Here is a 25,886-nt window from a genome sequence, read left to right as displayed (position 1 = left end):
GACCACTCCGCTAAAGCCCTTATTGAGTGTCGAGGCGAGAACGTGAAGCTATTAGGCAACAAGTTGACGAAATGCTGCACAACGACATGACCCAGCCGTCGAATAGCCTGTGGGCATCTCCGGTAGTCCTTAAGAAAAGAGCGGAACCTTACATTTCTGCTTGAATTGTCGTCAACTGAACCAAGATCGCTATGTATGTATACTCCCTACCACGGACAGACGACGCAGTTGAGCGGCTCTGCAACGCTAAATACTTTTCATTGATGGATCTCAAGTCTGGCTACTGGCAAATAGAAGTCAACAGATCGCGAAAAGACCCTCTTTATCATGCCAGAAGGTCTCTACAAGTTGAAGGTCATGCCGTTCGGACTGTTCTCGGCGCCTGCAACATTCTAGCGCGTCATGGAAACGGTGTTAGCAAAATTGAAGTGGCAAACCTGTCTAATTTTTTTGGAGGACGTCATCGTCTTCACCGGAAATTTCGACGATCACCTTCGGCAGCTTGCGACAGTACTAGAGGCCATCAAGTCATCAGGGCCCACTCTGAAGCCAGAAAAGTGCCGCTTCTCTTATGATGAGCTTCTGTTCCTGGGCCACGTCATCAGCAAATCTGGAGTCCACCCCGACCCACAGAAGACAGCCGCCATCGCATAGTTCCAGCAGCCCATCGACAAGAAGGCAGTGCGTAGATTCCTTGGCATGGGTGCCTACTACAGGTGCTTTTCATGCATCGCTAAGCCAATGACACATCTAACTAAATGTGATGTTGAGTTCCAAGTGGGAAGCGCCGCAGGCCGACGCATTTTAAGAACCCAAACGACGCATGCAGTCGCCGCTGGTACTTGCGCACTTCAACGAGTATGCTGATACAGAAATCCATACTGACGCCAGAAGCCTAGGTCTCAGTGCCGCTCTAGTCCAGAGGAAAAATGGACTTGAAGGGGTCATAGCTTACACTAGCCAGTCGCTGTCAGAAGCGGAAGGCAATTATTCTACAACCGAAAAGGAATGCCTCACCATCGTTTGGGCTACAGCAAAATTTTGCCCTTACCTATATGGCAGGCCCGTTAAAGTCGTCAGCGACCATCACGCGTTGTGTTGGCTAGCGAAATTAAAGGACCCTTCAGGACGGCTGGCGCGGTGGAGCCTGAGACTGCAAGAATGTGATATCACTGCAACCTACAAGTTCGAACGAAAACAATGATGTCGATTGCCTATCACGTGCCTACATTGACGCCCCACCGCAAGATGACGAGGATGACGACGACTCAGCAACGAGCAGACCCGGAGCTAAAAGGACTCATCAAGCATTGGGAAGGGCACACCGACGTTGTCCTTAGGGCATTTAAGCGAGGATTGTCTTTGTTCTCACTTGAAAACAACCCACTCGTAAAGAACTTCTTAACAGTTGGCGCCAACTACCTTCTTCTTGTTCCCTCAACGCTGCGTCCATAAGTACTGCATGCCTTATATGATGATCCGACCATTGGGCAGCTCGGATTGTCCTGGACACTATCGAGCATACAGGAAATACTACTGGCTGCACGTGAACGCCGACGTCGTCCGTTACATTAAGACATGACGAGACTGTCAGTGATGCAAGACACTACCGACAAGGCTAGCGGGATTACCACAGCTGATCGAGCTTCCTTGCCGACCATTTCAGCAGACCGGGATCGACTTGTTGGAACCCTTTGTGACATCAACAACCAGAAGCAAGTGGATCCTCGTGGCGACAGACTATGTCATCCGCTTTGCTGCAACGAAAGCTCTGCCGAAAGGTAGCGCAGCTGAAGTGGCGAAATTCTTTGTCGGGAACATCCTGCTGCGACATGGCGCGCCAGAAGTCCTCATCACCAAGAGAGGAATAGCCTCTACAGCGGAGCTCACCCAAGCCATTCTGCAGTACAGTCAGACAAGGCACAGGAGGACAACTGCCTACCGCCCACAGACGAATGGTCTTACGGAGCGCCTGAATGAGACCCTCGCCGACATGCTAGCAATGTATGTCAATGTCGAACACAAGAGCTGGGATGCCGTCTTGCCGTATGTAACCTTCGCTCACAACACAGATCACGCCGTTTAAGCTGGTTTACGGAAGGAACCCGAAGACGACTCTCGACACCATGCTGCCGCACCTCAGCGACGAAGAGAATCTTGATGTCACCACCTATCTCCAGCGCGGCGAAAAAGCCCAACAGCTCTCCCGCCTATAGATCAAGAAGCAGCAGAGTACCGACAGCACACACTATAACCTCTGATGACGCTACCTCGAGTACCAGCTCGGCGACTGTGTTTGAGTTTGGACCCTGATATGCCGATGAGGACTCAGTGAGAAACTATTGCGACACTATTTCGGACCCTACAAGATCATCCGGCGTATTGGCGCATTGGACTATGAGGTCGTGCCAGATGGCATTTTGCATTCACAGCGGCGCCGCGCACGATCTGAAGTGGTCCACATGGTGCGTCTTAAGCCCTTTTACGCACGCTGACGAACTTCCTTATTTTGTTTTTTCGTTGCTAAGGGTGTTTTTGTTTAATACTTTCGTTTGTTTGCAGCATCGGGTCGATGCTTTTTAGGAGGCGGGTATTTACACATGTACTTGTTTATCATTATCGAGAGACCATGTTTCACCACCTAACAAATGTTATAGCACAGCGCAGGATGCGCCTGCATGTATCGGAAATTTCTTGAATGTTACCGATGGTTCTATTCGCTGTCTGTTGTCACCAAACCTTGCGTAATCTGATTTCATGTATGCGCGACGCGAATGGTGTAGAACTTTCTGGAAGACATGAGGGCACCAGCGATTAGTCTGGAAGCTTCAATGACTGATGTATAAAAGCCAACGCGCTTGACCTGCAGATCAAATTTTCGCCAATTGCCGACTCTGTGCGCCGTTGTCGCTGTTCTTTGAGTGTAGCCTGTTTTTGAGGGCACAAGTTCGCCCAATAAAACACTAGTTTTATCATTCCCAGTTTTGCTGCTTTCTTTCAGTCACTACTACGTGACAATATTTTCGTAGCAATTGCACATTTTCATTAAAGTAATTGGACAAAGGAACCATCCACAGCTTCACATGCTGTAACCGCCATTGAGTGATAGATAAGATCCTTTTGGACATTCGTTTTGAACAGCAGACAAAGATAAACATGTATTAAGTGATCGAGATGCTTGCTACGTTGTGGCAGGGGAACCCAGACGGTTTCAAGTTGCTTTGCCAAGGCCCAAATAAAGGTTGTTCAAGCTGGAATCTGCGACGACGAAGACGATCCTGAAAACCACACCTGACGTCACTGAAGCGTGGGATGTGCTACGTGCGAATGGTGGAGCGCCAGACAAAGTCGAACTTTGCATATTTTTGTATGCTGACAATGCCGCTGTATGTACTCAAGGAATGTCAGATGCAGCGCTTGCTGAAATCATGCAAGATCACAGTGATGAAGGTGGATCAGAGGCAGATACGCTGCTTGCCGTGCCTGCCGTGAGAGAGGTGATGGACGCCGCTTGTGGTCATCAATCATGCAGAAGGAACAAGCTAAAACCAGTTCTTTCTCCTGAATAAATATTTGAGAGGTGAGCTCACCTGAAGTGAAATCCGTCTCAGTTTGGTATTGTTCTTGCATGATACTTCCCAGTTTTCACATGAAACTGCATGTAATGAAAACCTGTATATAACAAAATATTGCGGACTTTCTGCAGTTTCGTTACATACAGGTTTAACTGTATATGAATACCTCCTTGCCGTCTCCACAGAGTTCCCTGATGCCACCTTCAAGCGTCAGTAACAGCATGGCCCAGCCATTAAAACTATTTTTGACGTTGCTTGGTAACCAGCACACGGCTCACCTTTCATTATTTTTGATCATTTACTGCATAAGAAGAATTATTCTGCTGAAGGTACTCCCCTTCTGCGTGTAGTTCCCTAGACCTTGAGGCCTATGTTCCTTCATGCCATGCACGATGACATCCCATCAGGCCCCCTTCGCTCTGCTCGGACGCTCCACCGACTGAGCCAGCGTTTCTATTGGCCCAAGCTCTGAAAGACGCCGAAGCAGTAAGTTTCCGGCTGGGCCATTTGTCAATTCCCTAAACAGTTAATGCCACCTCCTACAGGTGCCCTGCAGCCAGTTAATCTGCCGACCTTGGCATTTGAGAAAGTTAGTGTCGACTTGCTGGGTCGTTTTACCAAGTCTACTACCGGACGTCGCCGGATTATTGTATGTGTGGACTATTTGACCCGGTATACTGAGACAGCAGCGCTCGATTCGGCTACAGCAGCTGCCGTTTTATCTTTCCTGCTGTAACTCCGCGATTCTGTCACGGTGCTCCATGCATAGTGATTAGTGATCACGGACGGCAGTTTACTGCGGATGTTGTTCAGAGAAAGGAAAGCGAAGAATGGAATACAAACACTTAGTGCATAAAGGGAATTCTGGACAACCCCTCGGGCTTGCTGAAAAAACAGTCCATGGATAGCGTATGCTGCTGTGAACATGTCAGCCAAATTTTGCTGTCGTACATGGTGCATGGAGCTCGCAAGCAGAGCGCAAAGTCACCTTTCTCTCAAACGCACTCCTTTCAGCAGAAGCCTGCTCCTCTTCTGGACGCTTTATTTCATAATAAAGTGGATTCCCATATGCGGCTGTTATTGGCCAATAGATGACGTCGATCAAAAAGGGTGTTTGGATCAGTGTACTTCTTACTGTTACTGTTTTTATTTATTGACGAAGTTTGATAAACAGGCTGAAGTAAGCAAAAATGTGCTTTCGAATGTCAATAATAATTACGTATTTCCAGGAGAAGGTGACTTTCGTCTGCTCACGCTCCGCCGCAGCTGCCCACGTAGGAATTCAGCTTTGCCCACCCTGCTTATCGGTGTCGTAGCTGGCAGGTCTCGCTAATTTCGACTGTACTCCGTTCCATACACAGCAGTCAACGCTGTGGAAGCTACGCAAGAAGTTCAGTGTAGAAAAGTTATCACTCCGTGTGTTCTGTCCATGCTTTGCTGCACGCCAACAGAGTTCACTCACGCGAGCATGCACGTGAGGCTCCACGAGGCAAGTTGCAAATAAAAAAACCCAAAAAGAACAACGAAAATAAGAATGATCTAAAACAAGGGATTAGCAGCCATATATCACAGTGTATTTGGTTCTAAGGAAGAAAACTTGATTCATTCAATAGTGAGCTTATATAAACAACAATTGTGCAGAAGTGCGGGAAAAAAAAACACATGCGACCAAAAAGGCACTGCAAGAAGTCTCTCTAGCCTCCACAGTGTTGACTGCTATGCATGGAACAGAGTATAGTTTTGAATGCTCAACTAGCCTGAAATCATGCAAAACTTAAGGTTAGACCACACTCATGCTTGCCAGTGGCCATTCACACCTGGCCGCTCCTGGTTAGATGCCTTGGCAGACTTCAAAAACGTGTAAGTTGGATGCAGCTACTATCCGTCGGTCAAACTGGTGAAGGACAAAGCCGGTCCGCACCATGTAGCATGGTCAGACTATAGCATATGAGCACGAGCATGCACTCAAGCCCTATCATGCAAAAAGCAAACACTACGCATACACACTACAGTTGCATGTAGCTGTGGTCTTCTACGTAGCGTAGATACCATGGCCGCCGCGGGGTGCCGTGACAAGTCTACTGGATAAGCACACTGCGGCTTGCTGAGGTCAACCGCATTTGGCTTACGTTTGGCACGTCGTAGGGCGCCAAAATCGGAAGTAATGCCATTTATGTTAACATCCAAAATCAAATTTAAACTGCGTGCCACAGTGACATGTAGAAGGCGGACAACTATGGGCTCCGCGTTAACCTTCGCAGTGCAAGGCATTGAAGAAGGAGCGGAAGCACCGCAAAGGCTGTGTTTGATTGCGATTAACTCCGTTTCTGCTGAATGCATTGAAGTACTTTTCGTGGCAAAGTATTTCTGAAATAAGCTATTTTAACCTTAAATGTATTTCTCCTCTTCGATAAAAAATGGTTCAGGGCCCCTTAAGAGGTCTTTAGTGGTGATAACTTAGAGAAGTCATAATGCTTTCGCATTCAACTTACATAAGGATACTTAAGTGACTCAATTTTTTAGCTTCCTTGTCATGTTCACAATGCCTCAGTACTTTTTAGAAATCCCCTGCTGACTGCTTATTGGAAGGCGAGCTCCACACTGGAAAAGCTGGTGCTGTCGTCAGCCTGACGTGATATGACTGATCACGTGGACACAGAGGCCGCATTGTTTAATGTCCCACGTCCGCTGCGGTTCTGGTTAAGTGGGAAGGTTTTCCACTTTTGGTGTCTGCTTGACAACACTTGAAAGCATTATAATATGTAGTGACTGCCGTTGAAGGCATCCAACGTGGTAGGCTACTGCTCAGTGCTGCAGTGCCAGATGTACGCAACGGAGCCAGGTGTCAGCCTTATTTGCATGTATACCCACAGGACAAGGAGCTGTACTTAAGCTTCGATTGGGAAACAACTTAGAACCACTCGGGAGTGCAGCAAGCACTTCTGCAAGGAAGACCTCTGCTGCGGCATGGGGTCTGCGACATTTGGTGAGTAAAAGAAGGCGCACACCGAGGCGCTCGCATGTGTATGCTGCCCGGCTAATGTCATGAAGCTTTGGTCTATAAACTTGTTGATACTAGATACTGGCAAGTTCCCTGGAATGGAAAGGGAATGGTAAGAAGCGCATTAAAAAAGGCACGGCATATGCTCATGCTTGTGTAGCACCAAGCAATGATATGTACTGGATTAAGGGGGGACACAGCCTTTGAAAACCGAAAAATCACGAAAAAGACTATTTTTGAAAAACCACATATTCGGGCAGTATGTCTTATAAGCTAGCATATCTGTAGATATCAACGTCTAATTTATCGCGAAACTATTTCTAATAAAGTTTATAACGAGCCACGGCAGCCCTCGAGCGGCGAGCGAGCGCTCAAAATACCACTAGTTGGCGCGAACGCCGTTTCTCCAATGCTCCCCCGAGCACCGCCATTTCGGTGTTATTTTGTTTGTGCATTCTTGTGCTTTCTTTTTCCTGCCACCTGCGGCGGCGGCGGCGGCAGCGCAGGAGAGGCGTAAGTCGCTCATGGTTGGAGGGCTCGTGAGAGCTTTCAAATATCCCGCAGCTGGGATGCGAAGCTGAGATTGGGCGAAGCGCGCACCTCAAGGACGCGGGGGAGCCTCTGACTCCCATTGGCTGCTGCGTGCTATGATGTAGTGGTCTCCTGCATAATGCGTCCGACCGTCGTCTGCTTCGGCTCCTCCATTGCCGGTGCCCTTTGTGTGTGTCGCTTGCCGTCGTCTATCCTTGCAACCGTTCGCATATTCTCCAAGTTTCTACCGTCTTTACGAGATGATTTTCAACCGTCTTTACGAGACCATTATTGCATTTAGCCTGCCGATTGTTGTGTGGTTGGCCACGATGCGCCCAAAGAAACTCGAGACACTACACGCGTTCACTGCAAGGAAGCGTTCTATGAAGCTCATCCGCATGGCGAAGCTCGCCACTCGCCGACGAAGATCGCACCAATGGTTCCCGTGGGGCAGCTTCTGCTTCATCTACGCAAGAGCGTGGTTGCGTTGACACTTACAGCAATGTGACTCCTGCTCCACTGGCGCAAGAAGTTGTTGTGACGAGTGCGCCTGGTGTCTCGTGCTCATTGACAGCGACTTCCACATCCTCTCTTTCATCTGCCTCGGACAGTGTTATCGCGTCATCTACTGTGCACTTGAAAACGTTTCCCGACGTGTGAGAAGAAAGAGGCAACGGATAAAAAATGCGCTGCTGTGCAATGAGGACTTGGCACTATGTCAGCAACTGAGTGAAAATTTCAAGCAATGGAGCGCGATCCTGAACCTGCCACCGCATATAAGAGCCATTGTGGCAACAAAACAGATAGGGAAAGGACAAACAGCCCTCAATTACTTTTGGGCAGCGATGAATGTGTCCCATTGTGGACTGCATCACAAGACTTTTCAGAAGCACTTGAAGAAATTCAGGGAACCGCAGACAAAGTGCATAAACAAGTACTCTGCAGAATCTGCTTCTGCTGTGAAAACCACTTGGAAATGGATCCATATTTCAGCAGGGATATCACAGTAAACTTTGATAGAACATGGCACAAACGTGGCCACACGTCCCATATTGGAGTTGGTGCAATAATTGAATATCATACAGGCCTCATCTTGGACACCATTGTTTTATCGAACCAGTGCCTTGGTTGCCAAGTAGGACCAAAGCCTGGAGACCCAGGCTACACAAGCTGGCAGGAGGACCATGTGTGCCAGAGAAACACTGACTCTAAGTCTGGGAGGATGGAGGTTGAGGCAGCTGTCATCCTTTTCTCACGTTCGGTGCCAAAGCACAACCTCCGTTACACAACGCTCGTGTCTGACAGAGATGATGCCAACTTCTCTGGCCTTGTGAAAAAAATTTTTTATGGACTGGTCCCCATTTCGAAAGAGGAATGCGTGAACTACATCCAGAAGAGGATGGGGACAGCACTGCGCAACCTCGTGTAGAAAAGTAACAAGGCTTTAGGAGGGAAGGGCAGGCTCACAAAGGCCCTCATCGACAAGTTGACCGACTATTAAGGCTGGGCCCTACGTAACAATTCCAACGATGTGGCTGCAATGCAGCGTGCAGTGATGGCATCGTACCACGACGTGACAACAACCGACGAGGGTCCTCACCACGACTTGTGCCCTGAGGGTGCGGACTCGTGGTGTCGTCATAACGCCAGCAAGAGTGATGGTGTGCCACTTCCGAAGCATCGGTACAATCTTCCAGGCTATGTTGCAGAAGCACTGCTACCTGTTTATGAGCACCTCTCACGGGCTTCTCTTCTGGAACACTGCCTGGGAGCACGACGCAGAAGGCATCAGAATCATTTCACTCCGTGCTGTGGTCCCTGATGCCCAAGCAGCAGCATGTGTCACTGATTGCTGTGGAGACCGCACTGCATGAGGCAATTTTAAGATATAATGCTGGCTGCCATAGGGCCACCCAAGAGCTATGTTTCATCAGTGGGCTAACACCTGGCCATTCAATGGGCAGCCGAGAAAAATTCTCTGCACTTGAAAAAGGCCAAGAAGCGATCGCAAGAGAAGGTGGAAAGGCAGCAAAAGAAGAGAGTTCCTAAGGACACCTCCAGTTACGCTGCAGGGTCATTTTAGACCAATATATGTGCTCAAAACTTTCAAAGCTCATTTTCTCAAAATGACTTTCTTGGCTGGTGAGGCTGCTTGTTCAACCATATCTCTGTAACAGCTCATCAGATTTCTAGAGTTTTGTTTTTGTTGTGTATCTGAATAAATTTCTGAGGGCAAGACAAGCCCATTTTTTTATATATTGTGTCTGTGATTTGTGATACCGTATTTACTCACATAATGATCACACTTTTTTGTCAGAAAAATTGATGCAAAATGAGGGGTGCGATCATTACGCATGTTAAACTTCCCGTGAAAAGAAAAAAAAATTTTTTTCGTCCCGCGTTTGCTGCGGGACACCAAAACAAAAATGGCGGCCGGCGGAGCAAGCCGAACGCGACTTTTTTTTCTCGTGAGTACATTACATGCATTAAAATAGTTTCTTCTGTATCAGTAATGAATAATATCATTAATATCGGCAAGTTTGCGGCAATAACGTAGCCATGTCCACTTTGAGGAGACAGAAACGGATGGGCGCGCTTAGCTGCCAGCGACATAGAAACACATGGCTGGTGTGCTGCGGAAACTGCGGCATCTGTCTTCACTACTATCCTAATACGGCACGTTTCCGCTAAGGGTGGGTGAATATCTTAGCTGCGTTACAAGCGTCGGCGTATGAATAGGGTACACTTTTAACGTATCAGTGTAAACATGGCTACTATCGTTTCCGCTCACAATTTGTTGTGTGCCCACAAGTGCATATGAGAAGAATCGAAAGGCGCCTTTTTTGTTTTTGTTGACCACAACCATTATAAAGCCTACGCACAATAAAGGCAAGTTTAGTTGCAGCTTTTTTTTAATCATAGAAGTGCGGAAAGTGATGAAAGTAATGAAACGAGGCATCTACTTAAGAATGTTTGGTGCGTGCAGACCGCTTGGTTTGTCTTGAAAAGTCGTTCGCGTAGCATTCGACAGATGGTAAGCGTGATCATTATTAGCTAGACTTGGCACATGACATATCGCTGCGGCAAGTTCGGGGTGCAAACATTATATGGGAAATTAAAAAAAATTTAATTTTGACGACAAAATTCAGGGGTGCAATTATTATGCGAGTGCGATCATTATGCAAGTAAATACGGTATATAATCAAAATTTGATTGATAAAATTTTAATCACCAACACAAAATTCGATGGCCTGCTAAAACTTTTCAGAAAGAAAATTTTTAAAAAAGGGCTCTGTTTTGCCCTGAGGTATCTATCTGGGAATCATCATAGTGAATTTCATAGTTGCAGCACCTTTTGAATATTCTCTAGGCCTGGAAGGAGAAAACCATGTGCACCATTCTGACATATTGCAGTAACTTGAGAACCAGTGAACATAACTGCATGAAATTGTGTAGTTCTACTAATGATTTTGCTATGAGTCCATCCTGAAAATTTCATTAAGATATCTTAATAGACAGAAATTTTGGTATCCGAGGGTAGCTTCCCCCCGTAAGAAAAAGTGGCAAAAAATTGCTTGCTGAGAAGACCGATAAACATATCGTGCGATGCAACTTGAGAAATAATGATATTGAAATGTTCAAGAATTTAAAGGAAAAAAAGAAAAGAGAAAAAAGAAAGAGCAAATTGTCGTGACAGCACATCACAAGTCACTGTAGGCGTTAAGGTCCCTATGCTGCGACCTAACGTTCATGGCATGGTGCAAAAATGCACTCGCAGCGAAAATGAAACATTGTGCGCGGACATGCACGCAGACGCGTGGTCACTCGCTGCAAATTTGTGCGGTCGCTGCATTGAGGCTTCATTCTGTTATGCTTCATTTGGTTGTACAGACAGCTCACTATAACAACACATTTCATACAGTTAGCTCTCAGCATTTGCCTACCTTCCACGCAGGGAACCGGTTCAGGTTCTCGATCACGGTGATTGCACGCAATGGGGGGGGGGGGGGGGGGCGTTCCCCACTATATGTATTCGGTAAATAGATAGCGGCGGTAAACCATTCTGTTTTTGGTCTCTCTTTCCGCCTCTGTCACCTTTTCTTGTGGTTGTCTTTTTTAACTTGGTTCTTCAAAGCAATGCACCAACTAGCCCATCAAGAACTTCTAAACCATTCTGTCCTTTCTGTTTGGCCAAGATTATTATTCTGACAGTAAAAGACTGTTGTCATTTTGAGATTACTCACAGAAATGTCCAGGAGGGCTCCTGCGTGGTGTTTTTATTGAGTGTTGACAGCCAAGCCTATGAGGAGTGCACTGCATTATCCCTCATACTACAGTTGAACCCAGCTATATCAAACTCGCAAAAAAAAAAATGCCTGTCAGTTCGATATAGAGCATAATTCAATGTAAGCCGGCTAAATAATTGGATGTCATAAAAGCACATACACCATTTATAAAATCCCTTTATTAATGAAACTAGCTTAGTTTCGCAAGAAATGGTCCTGCATTTTCTTCTGGTTGGGCAATTTCGCTGCCTGCGTCGCACGCACTTCTCCACATTGTCTAAGGAGTCGGAGCAGTTGAGGCCACAACCTTCCACATTCACACAGAAGCACCAGACTAGTGCGAGCACACCAAGGGCAAAGGACCGTCGTTGCTTTCCTCATTGTGCCCACTTTCACTTGTGCTCGGTACAATGTCAACAATGTAGTCTTCGTTTTCGAGCTCTCCCGTGGTCGCAACCATCATTTGCACTCACAAACTCGTCCACCGTTGATTCATCAACAGCTTCCAGAAATTCTGACAGCTTGCTCTAAACTCTGGCAACACTGGCAACGGCTTCGTTGCATTCATCAGAATTTACAGTCATCACCAAGCACGCGAAAGTTGGCACGTACTGACGCGTACGCACGGCTGTGCATACGCGTCGGGCGGCACGGGCACCAGGTCACGAGTTTGGCCGCTTTAGCCCTAATCTCCCCCTTATTCTTCGAGATTGTGCTGCGAGTGCTCCTCGGAATCTTTCACGCTGCGGGGACATCCGACTTCTCACGGCGTTTGACTCGATTTATTATTTCAAGCTTCACAACGAAAGGTGAATTCTGCCGCTTCATCACGGCAACACTGCGGGAGAAGACCCACAAGGCTTACACACAATGAACCAGAAAAGTAGCGAGACAACTTGCACTTTCGCCATGTTGCACGACAAGGGCACAAGAGCCTCGATTGGCTGTCTGAGCAAGCACTGCGGGCGGGCCAGGATCATTTTTTGCAGGCGGGTGTCGATGGCTCGTCAGAGGCAGCGCGGTCACGGTACGGAGAGCGGTTGGTTGGAGCCGCGCCGCCAGGTTTCCCGCCAGTGTGAGGGAAAGCCAACTTCTGGGGGCATTTCCCTGCCGCTCGACATTCGCTATATTGGGAGTTGCTGCTATTTTTGTTCGATGTAAGCGTAACTCTTGCTATATATACTCATTGTAACAATACCATGCCCAGGAATTGTTCGATATATAGAAGAATTCGATGTAAACGGGTTCGATATAATCAGGTTCGACTGTATGCAAGCGAGGTGCTTCTGACAGATGGCGACTCCGTATGCAAGCGAGGCATTTCTGACAGATGGTGACTCCATAAGTCCTTGCTGCCAGTAGTTTCAATCAGAAACTATGCACTACCGAACTTTTCAAAATAATGATTGTTATTCCGTTTCCGTGTGATGCTAACAATGCCTCAGTACCACGAATTAATATTAAGAAATCTGGGGATTCTTAGATTTCCATGTATCCGTTACAGCAGTTGAAACAGTAGCCTAGCAAACGACAAGGCGCAGAAAGCGGATGCCGTGGCGTACAGTTTGGAAAACTAGATGGTGCCGGAGAAAAAACAAAAGCGCCAGAAGGGGACTTTTTTTTACCCTATTGCGGATGTGATGATGCATCGGGTTTTGTGAGCACATGCTCCACAAGGACAAGTGTCGCCTAGCAACTGAGGTGCGCCTCTTCCCTCTTTCACCCCTCTTTCTGCGCACACCTCTTCTCTCACACTTGTTTCTGATGTCGTGCCCACTATGCGTGAGGAGAAATGTAACCTCTGTCCTCGTGGGGATGCCACACGGACACACTTTCCCGACGGTGCCGCTTACATGTGCTTGCACTTTGGAATACTTGAGGTGTCCTCCTCAAGTGAAACAGTTATGGTGTTCATGGCAAGGAATGTGAAAAATAGGAACAATTCACAGTTTCACCCGAAAGGCAAAGTATTGATTGCGATATCAATTAGTAGACAGGCATACAAAGTAAGGATCTTAGCTTTATCGGCCATATAAACTTGGAAACATTTGCTTACTAAATTTAGCACATCTCACTGCCTTATACTTCAACGCGTGCTGCCTCACACTTCAACATGAACTAAGTGGCGAAAGCACAGCACACACAAAGCCATCAGCACTCTCACTCTGCTCCCATCGCAGATCATTGTCAAGATAGAGCCCACGTAGCCGCGCCATATGCAGTTGCTGTAGGAGTAGAGCCCCCTCCCTCGCCCGTGTCTTGTGCGCGATGAAAGATGGCTCGCTTCCTCCCCACTTTCCTTCCTTGCGCGTGATAGATTGAGCCACCATCATCGCCTCACCTTCCCACGCTTTAACTCCATAAAGTGACTACATGGCAGAGTGCTGCACTCTCTCACCAGTCAGTGAATGTGTTGTTGCGCCCGTCGGGTGCTCGCTGTAGCTCCTCATCAAACTGGAACTCGAGCTCCTCACGCTCTGGGGCTGCATGGCCTTGTGACGCCGTGCGAGCCCGGTGTGACCGGTTGCGGCGCCGCACTTCCTTCCAGCCCTCGTCCTCAGGTGGCTCCTCAGTGTCAGCCTCATTGCCTGCATCCGAAGTGGGCGGGTATGGCTGGCCTGGCACAAAGGCAGGCACGTCCGGGTGCAGCGATGCTTGAGGCAATGGCCAGCGCGTGGGGTCGTTGACTGTGCGCACCTTGACATCATTCAGCTCCAGCAGGGGGCTCTCACGCACCGCCTGCACACAAGTCATGTGAGGTCCACTGCCACCCTTCCCCAAGAGTCCCCACCTCCATGACAAGTGCCACGTCCTGGGTCAGTGCCTGTATCCTGTGGAACGATGCAATCAGGCTCAATGGCAGGTACCCCTGGGCATCCATCTGAATAGTGAGAAAGAATTGTTTCATGAGCAGTGTTATCATGACATCGCTGCTCCCCTTCTGCAACAACACTGCAACAACAACAACACTCTTTCATAGATTCCACCCTGTGCATGTACAACAAATCCCAACACGACTTCTTTTTGGGCAAGTTGGTGCTTAGATTTCCTAGGTATACTTTGTGGCGCAAAATACATTTCTTGAAAAGGGACAGAAGAAAGGAAGACAGTGAAGCGCCAAAGCGACAGTTGGCGCTTCCCTGTCTTCCTTTCTTCTGTCCCTTTTCAAGAAATGTATTTTGCGCCACAAAGTATACCTAGGAAATCCCAACACAAATGACAGCAACAGAACACAAAAAGCTGTGCCTTTTCGGAACATCTAGCATCGCTCTGGAGGGACTGCAACATTCCGCGACTACCAGGGAAAATGATTATTCTGCTGCAGGCCGTCGGCTTCCACTGAAACAGATTTTTCACTACGTTCTGTGGTGGCTGTTACTGCAGTAGTTCAAAGGTATTCCTGCTCAGTCATGTTCACGAACACACTTATACACTTCGTAATATGCACCCTCACATATTTTATTTCAATTAAGGCCGTCGGGAGAGGTGATTTGTATCTTGTTCTTTATCACTCGAGGCATTACTGCAAGATGCTCACCCACATGGCTCTCCCGCAGGTGTGCAATTACTTTGTTTACAGGCAGATGCTCACAAACTAGCAATACTGCAGCACGTCTCTTTCTGTAAGATGCGCTATAACTAATAGAATCTTACCCAGCAGTCTAACAACTGATTACAACAGCAAAACTTGCTTTGCTTTTTTGCCAATATGCACAACCGAGATTGCCAGTGGACATTCACAGGGCATTTGCCACTTTCACCATGAGATCCAGCTAAGGGCTCTAACCATCCCATTTTTCCATCTCACGGCTCGACTCTTCATAACTGGTTCGGACATGGCTTGGAGACCGCCGCACCACCACTTTTGCTGGGGTTGCAGCATCAATGCAACCCATATTAAAAATGAAAAATTTAATGAAACATTTCAAAATACAAGCTTAGTTGTGTTAAACCTATTTAAAACGTAAAGATAAGTTCTCTGAATTTTGTTGTACACTTAAACCACAATATAACAAACTCAGATATGAAGAATTATCAAATATAACGAAGTAAATCTCGAACCTTTCTGGCCAATATCAGCATTTAAGAAATATATGCTTGTAATGAATATAGGACATACATAACAAAAGTATTTTTGTGTAGGGTGTGACTGTTATAGTGAGGCTAGCCTGTACTTGTAAAATGTTGATTCTGCCAGTGTTTCATGTATTCAACAAACTACGTATAAATCTGTGCACTTTAACAAAACTTTTGTCATGTTATTTGTCACATAAAAAATTTTTCATTGTTTTTTCTTGAAGTAAGTTATCCTGAATTTATCTGAAAAGCAAAAAAAAAAGAAAAAACTTTGCAGGGACACATTTCACAAAAAGATGCGTCCCTCAGAGGGTTACGAGACTCCAAAGAGTGTTGTTGTATCTCTTTTATTAAATCTATACGAATAGCGAAGACTATTCAACTTGCATTCAAAATTTAGAATATAGTAGAACCTCATTACCACTTCTTAAAAAAAAAAAAATTAGAGTAAAAACCTTAATGTCATGTAATCTTTAAGCACTACACTGTTCACAAACTATACCGCAATTCAAACGGCAGTTAATGTAGATGCACACTGTGAGCCATCAACACAGTGACGTTTGTTGAGCAAGAAATGGTGCGAGGTGTATGCAGATGAATGAATGACATGTGCTTATGTACTTATTTATTTATATACCTCGCAGGCTGCAAGGTTGGAGTATTATGTGAGGGGGAATAAAGAAGTAGTTAGAAAAGGAAGAAGGGCACAACATTAAGAAAAAACCAGCAAAAAAAGCAGTACCAATACAATGCACCAACTAGCCCAACGTGTTTTACTGGCACAACATTATACACCACTTAACAAACAATAACAGAAAAAATTGCTGCCCGTGCACCCTGTACAGATGGTAAACCAGCGAAGTTGAAATGTGCGGCCCCGTTGTTTATCACTGGGTTAATTCCGACGGTTTATTAAAAGTCCTTCTTTATTATAGGTTATGTCTGTGTTTCTTAATTAGGTTACACACACGTTTGGCTTGGGTTTATCATTGTTTATTTGGAATGTTACACATCACGCTTTGCAAGATCACCATCATGGAAAGTGCAATGAGTGGTTCATTGTGTTAATACAGCAGATCCATCAAAGTCTTTCTGAATTATGTTACACATTTGTGTTTTGTAATGCGTTAATCATAGTATTTATGAGCCGGTTATGCACTGTAGTTACCAAGTGACACACCGGGGCTGCACATTTCATTTAATTAAATACAGGGACACATTTTTGAACCTATTGGGAAGTCGGGGAAAGACTGCTGCCCGTGCGCTCTGCTGCTAGAGAAACGACGTCACTATCGGTCTAGCCAATGGCCCACCACACCTTTGCTGTGAGATAATTATGACATTATAATCTTGTTTTAACCCCGTCCCCCTCTGTGTCCCTTCCCTGCAATAATAAATAGATAAATGTATATGTTTTAAATGCATAAGCATTTCTATGTCTACCCAACAAGAAATTTCTCCGTCCATCATGCAAGACGAATGCAATGGCTCACACCCTCCTAAACAATGGCTCATACCCCTACACTAGGGTTTTTGGGATCGGACCATGAGTGTTTTGCCTAGGCATATACAGATTCACTGTAAAAATAATGAACACCTTTCTGCTAGAGACCAAGACGATCATGAGGCGTACTAACAAATGATTTTATTGAACATTATGAGTAAATGCTGATTGACAAGCAATAAATCGAAGTTACACAAAAAGCAGAAGCAAGAACTGATGCGTGTCCATACAGATCCCAACAGAAAACGCATCCATCTCTGAAAGTGTAACAGAGGCAATGCTGACAAGGTTCTCCCATTGTCTTTGCATCTACAGCTTCCATAATTTCTCTAGGCAGCCGATCCCCACAGAATGCTAGCTTCTTCCTTTACAATGCACTCTCGACATCTGAACGTGCATTGTAGACGAAGAAGCTAGCATTCTGTGCAGATCGGCTGCCTAGACAAATTACGGAAGCTGTAGATCTAAAAATGCTGGGAGAATGTTGCCAGCACAGCCTCCGTTAGAAATGGATGCATTTCCTGTCAGGAAACACACATTAACTTTTGCTCCATTTTGTGTAGTGTATGTTTGGTTTATTGCTTGTCAGCCAGCATTTACTCGGTGTGTACATTAAACTTTTGGTCGTTAGATCATCTCGGTTTTCTTGTTCGTCCTGCGTGCTCTGGTGCCATTTGTAGCCAGGCTATTCATTATTTTTTTATACTGCAACAAGTCACCTTAATGGGCCTTATGATGCTTCTGTGTACCTTAGAAAATCTTTTATTAGGCCAATGTAGGAAGAATATATAGTGTGAAGCAGTAAGAACAGGGTATGCTAACTTCTAATTAAAAGGTTTATTATGAAAATGCAGTAATCTATAAAGGTTACCAGAAAGTAGTACAACAATAAAACCTGACAAAAATTAGTGCTTGATGAAACCAAACATAAAAGTGGGAAAGAGATAATACATATAAATTTACAAGTCCAGGCAAAAAAAGACATTGTGATCACCAAGTGCGCATGCGGCTACCTTCCAAGAAACTCATTGTTTTTCCAATGGCAGGAAACTGGAAGAATCATTGCATAAGCAAGCTGTCAGTCTGTCTATTGGAATAACAACAGTGTTTCTTGAAAGGTGCTGGCATGCAGGATTGGGAATCATAATGATTTTTTTCCTGCACTTAGAATTTTTCTGTATTTTCTTTCTGTAGCATCTGTTTGGCTGCATCAAGCACCAGTTTTTTTATTTAGCCTTCAAAGATGTCTTTCTTTTTCTGGGGAAAACACTGGGAAGGCGGGAGATGGAAATTCAAGACGATGAGCAAAACGAGAACAAGGTGAAAGCAGGAGCCAACGCTTCAACAAGTTGACCTTGAAGAAAAGTCCACTTGTCGAAACGTCGCCACATTTTTACAATGAACCTCAGTTGAAAGTTAGTCCTCATCCATCTCTAGTGTCATCCTGTTGATACTGCTTTATGCTATGCACCCTTGCAACATTTGTGTGTGTGTGTGTGTGCGCGTGCATGCGCACACGTGAATTTGGAAGTGAAATCTGGCCCTTGGGTGGAGGTATCATTCTTCTCCTGTGCAGCCTCATGAATTTATTAACTATAGTGCAACAGAACTATGATGTACAAGAACGAAGTGAACATACAGAGCACTTCGTTCTTGTTCGTTGTCTATCTGTTGCACTTTAGTTAATAATGAATACAGACCAACTCATCCAGTTTTCAGTTATGTCAGGCTTATAAGCCTGCTTGTGTCCTGGAATATTGCATGGCTATGTATCCTGTAATTTAATTTATGGCCATGTGCTTGCAAGTCGCATGTCAATCTCCTGATTTTCCTGATAATCTCGTGTGATGTGCAGGTCCAGACAGTTTCTGGTGAGTCCATGGAGATGTGCAGAGTGTTGTGCAGTGTGTAATCTGCACTAAAAGTGCTGCTTTGATTTCTTTCAGTTCAGCTTTTCTAAGTGTAGGATGACCTGGAATGGTACTAACTTATGTGGAGTTTAGTTTTATGTAGTGTCATACTATTGTTACACTGCTGTTGCCACATCAGTGTGTACAATGTGTGCCTGATGTTTGCTTGCATCTTCATGATTAGCAAACTCCTCTGTTTGTTTGGCAGTTGCATATTGTCTCCTGGCCTAATTGTTTGCCTCCATATTGCACAATATGGGCCTGTTGTGTTTGAAGTTCAGATGCTCCCGAGGTTGTTTCTGAAGGGAGGGGTATAGTCATCCTTGCATCTCATATGCTAGCTGGCATAGTATCTTGGGACCAGGTTCCAAGCTCTTGAGGCAAAGAATTAGTGCTGCAGGGTGGAACTCTACTCTGTCTAGGTGCTTGTTCGTTTGCTCTTTCTCACACAGGTCTTCAAGCATGGCAAAGTCGGAAAGACCTGTTCTTAACCAATGCCTGCATTCAATGAGTTGTCTTTTTTGTGTGCTGCTGGTCATTCACACCGTACAATACCTTGGACACAAGCACAGCATCTGCAATTTTCCATATTATCCACACGCCCACCCCCCATGATTTCAAGATTATTCTTTTCTTTAGGTATAGAATTTGCGTCCAGGCATGGCATAATTGTTTCACCTACATGCTGGCTCTGCCGTTATGGTCTTACGCTAGCTGAGGATTTGTGGATGTTGACTTGATACAAACTGGGATACATAGCCCAAGAATGACACAAGGACAAAGCAGGAACATGGGACAAGCGCTAACTTTCAACAATTGATTTATTGCAGCTGGGGAGCATATATACACTCACTGGGACGCCACTGCAACAGACACACTGAAGGGAAGGGGGAAAAGCAGTCATGTGACTACTATGCCCAAAAATTCAAGCTCTTTCTTTGATAAAAGAATAGATGGCACGTTAACACAATCGTCACCTGCTCTAGCTATCTCAGCTGCCTCAATAATTTCCCTCGTTATCTTATTCCTGTGGCGATAGACAACAGTAGTTTGTTTTAAGAGAGGGAAGCTTTGTTGAAATTGTTGAAATTTAGCGCTCGTCCCGTGTTCCTGCTTCATCCTTGTGTCATTCTTGCGCTATGTATCCCAGTTTGTATGTATCCCACCAATGTGCCCAAACTTCTTTCCTGCTGACTTGCAGGTATGTTTCTCCAGCTATCGGGAGCACAATGCGCAATCTGGAGTAGTTCTTGATCCTAGTCTTTTTTCTGATATCGATGTAAGTCGACTTATCAGAACGAGAGGCCAGACTGGCCAAGAAAGTCTGCAGTGTTGTCGAGAGCTTATTGCATCATTCTTGATTTCTGTATAAGATAGCTTTCTCATAGACTGTAGCACACCATAGGCTGCAATACTTCTTGTAATATTCCTGTGTTGTTGGTGTGGATGAGCCAAATGTCCAACTCTCACCTGGAATTTTCTGTCTTTAAAAATGTCACCGTTTAACTTAAATGCTCTACCAGAAATTTTTTGCTCATCGTTCCTCTTATTAGAGTAGCATCAGGTACTGCTGTTCTTCATTCACTCTCTTCTTTCTTTCATAAGCAGTATTTCACCTGTATTTCACCTGTAATAAAGTTTCTGCTGCTTATGGCCCACTCATATCTGCCAGAAGGGACAACTCTTGAAAAAGGTTTTCTTTGTGCTATGTGTGTGACGTAGTATGAGAATTCATGTCTTGACATCTATATATCTGTAGAACCAGCTTCCTGACAGAGTACTTGCTATACCTGATTGTGCTTATTTGTGCAGTGCTGTTGAACAATACATATTGATGCAATGAATGTTTACACACTCGAATTATCACGAAAGATGGTTGTTTTACAATTGTGCCCTTTGCTTTCGATTGGTGTTAGATTTTGCATATCATGCCCCCTTATGCAATAGTAATTGGAAGTTTAAGGGCTCAATAAAAGGTGATGAACTAAATATATGTGCAAGAGCTTTGTTTTGCCTATGACTCCCATCGAAATGCAACTTCCATGGCTGGCAAATCAACCCCTCACCTTGTGTTAGCAGCAGAATGCTATAGCCACAGTGGCAGGTGAATAAATTGAAGAACAATATTTTTGTCTGTAGATACTTTTTCTTGCTTGTATGTAAGTAAAATTTAGAATAAGTTTATCATTGCAAAAAAGCAGTTTGTGGTCCTTTATTGGATAAACCACATATTGTGTATAGTTGAAATGCAGAAATTCATTCTTAAATTCTCGGGTGATATGTCCTTGCAAGTAGCATGGTATTTCATTACTTATAAAGAGTAATCACAGCAGATATCATTTAATGTGTTTACACACTAATATATGTGGTCACAAACTCATTAGAAACTTATTATAAACATGTAAGGCATGAATATTTCTGCACACTTGATCAGCTGTGAACGTGCAAGAACTGCTTGTGCTTAAAGGATTCAAAGTTTCACAGGAAGGGATGCAGCTGGCTGACTTCACTGCACAGTTTTGATTTACTTTTCTTTAATGTGTCGTTTTATACCGTTTTATCCCCACAAGAAGAGGCTGTTTGCCTGCTTTTCGCATTGTTGCACGAGTTTTACATGACTGTGCAGGAGGGTGCATTGTGCCACTATGGCAAGCGAATAATTTACTTAAATTACTAGCTGTAGAGTTAATTACCTTTCAAAGCAAATGTTAATGCAGGTGCAGTAAGGATACAAAGTCCGCAACATAGTCAATGTTTATCGGTTTCTGTGCAAGGAATAAAAAAGTTATGTGAAGAGGTGCAACTTATCGTGCATGTAATTTTCGAAAACAAATTAACGACGCTGTTTATTCAAGCCGCGGCTTTAATGCTATTGTAGAAAATTCGTTATGATAGCCTACACTTTCGCTCTGTCAACTTTAATAAGTGAGGTAAGATAACCTTTCAAGATGCATCGGGAAGTTCACGCTTGGAAACCGACAATGCAACTGAACGGTACCGCGTTCAGCCTAACATTGAAACTTCGGGTACTTTGCTGTCTTGTCATTTGCCCTTGCCAAAGTTGAAATAATTCAGGCTGCTCCAAAGGTGCGATTTTTGCATGCTACTCAACAAAAGAAAATTGTGACGACCTCATCGTCTGGTGGGGATCGAACACCTAGTCATACCTAGTATTGACAACTTGCAAAGACGTACGAAGTAAACGTGAAAATGCACTTCATTTGCTGTGTAACGTGTCAACAAATGCATAAAAATCGGAGAAAGGAATCTGCGGTACAAGTTTTTTTTATTCTCTCTTCGTGTACGTACCGAATTCAGCAATCCACTTCTCCAGGCATTGCACTTGTGCGAGTCGCCGTTTTCCAAAACAAACCGGCGAAATAGCTCCATGATAGCTCTCCGCGCAATTTCGACAGAAAATCGCAACGATTGCTGCGACAGTGCGACCAATCGGTTGGTCGCAGCTGAAAATTAGGGGGTCGGCACTGCGACTGCGATTTTCATCGCAAACGATGGAAATTGTACTTCTGGTGCGACGAAAATCGCATCATGGGAAACAGGCTTGACCAGGCCAACCGTGGACCGAACGTCGGACACAGCGACGTCGAGTCTACGACGCATCGGCGGGGCCAATGACGTGTCGTCGGAAGCAGTGACGACGTGACATGGCCACGTTGACAGATTTTATGTAAATATTTTCAACTTCACAATACATCGTGTGCAAGGACTTATGACAATATATTCAATTAACTAGCTTTGTATATAGTTTGTCGTATGTTGGGGTTTTGCCATTCGGTTGGCAACGCGTGCTTTCTGGATATACCTATTATTCTTATGCTCATGCCCCATAAAGGCTTTTTCTAACTCAAACAATCCTTGCGTCAAGTTTACCACCCTGAGATTGTGACACACATCCAGAATCATGGCATTCGTGCTTGCAATTTTAAAGCCAGCAGCGGTTGGACAAGATTTATGCACCGAAAGGGGCTGTGCTTCAGAAGGTGCACAATGTTATGCCAGCAATTGCTGGTGGACTGTGAAATCAAAATATGAGATTTCCATCGGTTTGTCCTTCGGATCCAGCAGGAAAATCATTTCCTTCTCTCTCAGATTGGAAACACTTATCAAACTGCTCTGAACGTTTTGAAAAAACTGCTTTGAAAAACTGCTTTGAAAAAAAAAAGATGGGTTCACTACACGAGTCAATACAAAACCGTTTTTGTGGACACATTTCAGCTTATTAAAATTTTTCACAGAGCATCATGCTAGTCGAGCCTGTTTATAATGAACTTTATAGTTAAGTGAAACGCGATCATTGTATTTGCCCTTCAAAACGATGCCCTGTTCCTGTCACCTGTCATTTCGAAACTGCAAGTGTAGCCAAGAGCGTAGAAGTTTGGGCGAGTTGCTTAATTTTTTTTTAATTGTGGGGTTTTACGTGCCAAAACCACTCTCTGATTATGAGGCACGCCGTAGTGGAGGGCTCTGGAAATTTCGACCACCTGGGGTTCTTCAACGTGCACCTAAATCTAAGTACATGGGTGTTTTCGCATTTCGCCCCCATCGAAATGCAACCGCCATGGCCGGGATTCGATCCCGCGACCTCGTGCTCAGCAGCCCAACACCACAGCCACTGAGCAACCACGGCGGGTTGGGCAAGTTGGTATAGGCTTGTAGCGCAGCTCAGAACGAGCAATAAGGAAGGTGGAAGGGGTAATGAAAAGGAACGGAGAACAGGGTGAGCCACAAAAAAAAAAAAAAAAATGCAAGTGTAGTCACTACTTTTTTATTCGAGAGCTTGTGATGTATTTTACTACTGGTGGGACATGACTGTATTCTGCACAAAATAGCAAAGCATTCTAGCTAGCTGGAAGCATTACCTTCGGAAACTACTGCAGTATGCCCCCATTTCGTGAGGTCTTGGACATCATGGTCTCAGCATTACAACTGCGCGTCAGCCACACAAGAGCTGTAAAATTACGTTATCAATGTCGCTTTGGGCATAAAATGTGATTTTATAAAGGTAAAATGTCACCGCGAACAGTTATCGGCAATCACCAAAGCGTCAACGAAGTCCCGGCGCACCATGATCTCCCGATAATGGTGTAGCAACTGCCGATCCTATGCAACAATGCTTTTGTTTTGTGTTTGTTTTGTGGGTTTAACACTTTCCTGTCCGTGGGAAAATAAGCACTTTTCGGGTGGTCTAGTAAACATTTTTTTGCTGCTACACCAAATGTTTGATATTAAAATGTTTAGTATCAATTTGTAGAAGAGGGAATACGCTTTTTAATGGTGTTGTTTGAAAACAAACACTTATTACCAATTAATTGAAAAAAATCACCTAATAAAACATTTTTAACAAAAACGAGAAAACTCCGCGATAACGTCGATGCTGCTTTGCACCAAGACAACATAAAAAAAATTCAAAATATACATTTTGAAGGGACAGGCCGTATAAAACATTCATGCAAATATAAAATTCCTATCTGTACAAGAGATTTTTTTACAAAGGAAAATGTCATCCCTAGTGGCTATCGTGCCACCGCACAAAGCAGTTGCGTGATGTGGTGAAGCACAAGTTTGCGGCGCACGTCTCGCAGAAAACGTTCGTTTTTTGTTCCACTTTCCGTTCTTGATAGCACAATTTGCAGTTCCTGTATCTTTGCAGCTTCTGGGGCTTGTGCTGTTGATCCTTAGGGGCACATGTAGCGGGAACAGCAGGAGGAGCCTTGGGGTCTGGATGTTGTTGCTCATCAAGTCCTATGAGCTGCTCCACCAGCTCTAGCCTGAACGCGAACTGATCAAAACGCGAACCTCTTGACAATTCAGGCACTTCGGGATGCTGCCGACGGTGCTCATCAAATAGAATAAAGCTGTTGACAACAGCAATATCTATACTGTGGAAAAACAGCGTTTTCCACCAGCGCACGCACTTCATCAGAACATTGTATGTCCCAATGAGCTGGTCCGATTTATCGACGCCGAGCATGCCCACATTGTACTTGTCAATCAGCATTGGCTTTTTCACCGATATTTCTTCCCACCTATTGTTGACTTTCCTTCTGCGCTTGGCAAGTACGAATTTGTTGGCTGTGTGGGCTGTCGACATCATGTGAACAACACGCTTGTCCTTCCATTGTAAATATAGAACGTCCTGGTCCCGTAGCCAGCGAACATCTCCTCTCTTAGCTTTTTTTTCCCATTGGGTGTCCTTGAGCTCGGCTGGAAAGCCCCGACGATCCTTGCGCGTTGTGCCACAAGCAAGCGTCTTGCGCTTCAACAAGTGTACAAACAAGGATGTCGACGTGTAAAAGTTGTCTAAATAAATGATGTAGCCTTGATCTAGGTAGTCCTCTGCGAGTCGCGTCACAACATCGAATGCCAGCCCACGTGCGCTTGGTGCTTCACGCTTTCCTGTGTATACACTGAACTGAACAGTGTAACCAGATTTGGAGTCCGCCAAAACCCACAATTTATACCCCCATTTTATAACTTTGTCCCGCATGTACTGTCTAATTCCGGATCTGCCTTTTGACTTTACCATCCTCTCGTCAACGGAGAGGCTCCGATCAGGTTGGAAGAATTGGGCAGATGAGGCGTTGATGTGCTTCAGCAGCGAAGCTACGCGATGCAGCTTGCCATGGGATGCGGCAGTTGTCTTCTCAGGGTCGGACACACTCAGGAATGCAAGCAACGCTTTGAATCGATTTCTTGGCATTACCGAAGGTGGAAGGAGACCAGAAAATAATTTCCGCGTGTTCCAGTAGCAGTGCAAGCGCGGCACTTGTACAATACCCATGTAAATGAGAAGTCCGAGAAACTTCTTCATCTCATCGGGAGTCACCTCTTTCCAAGAGCCGTCTCTCTCACTGTACGATTGCTTCTCCAAAATATGCATCCACGCATATTTATTTGTCATGTTGCATATTTCAGTGATTATTTCCGCCGTGAAGAACAGCGCGAAGAAGTCGACGGCTCTTGCGAAGCGCCGCGCGGAAC

At 45.1% G+C, this 25,886-nt stretch overlaps 1 protein-coding gene across 1 annotated transcript in view; it reads right to left on the bottom strand.

Annotated features, from left to right (window-relative positions):
* Nucleotides 1-25,886, bottom strand: part of larp (La related protein) — a 161,791-nt gene that overhangs the window by 38,589 nt on the left and 97,316 nt on the right. The window contains exons 8-9 of the mRNA XM_075687951.1: nucleotides 14,185-14,274; nucleotides 13,792-14,132 (exon numbers count right to left, since the gene is read on the bottom strand). Coding sequence (XP_075544066.1) covers nucleotides 13,792-14,132; nucleotides 14,185-14,274 — 431 coding nt within the window. The remainder of the gene's footprint in view (nucleotides 1-13,791; nucleotides 14,133-14,184; nucleotides 14,275-25,886) is intronic.

Source organism: Dermacentor variabilis, chromosome 4 (genome assembly GCF_050947875.1).
Source record: "Dermacentor variabilis isolate Ectoservices chromosome 4, ASM5094787v1, whole genome shotgun sequence".
In the NCBI taxonomy this organism is placed as follows: Eukaryota; Metazoa; Arthropoda; class Arachnida; order Ixodida; family Ixodidae; genus Dermacentor; species Dermacentor variabilis.
The sequence above is the reverse complement of the archived record's forward strand: the minus strand, read 5'-3'. Positions and strand labels throughout refer to the sequence as shown.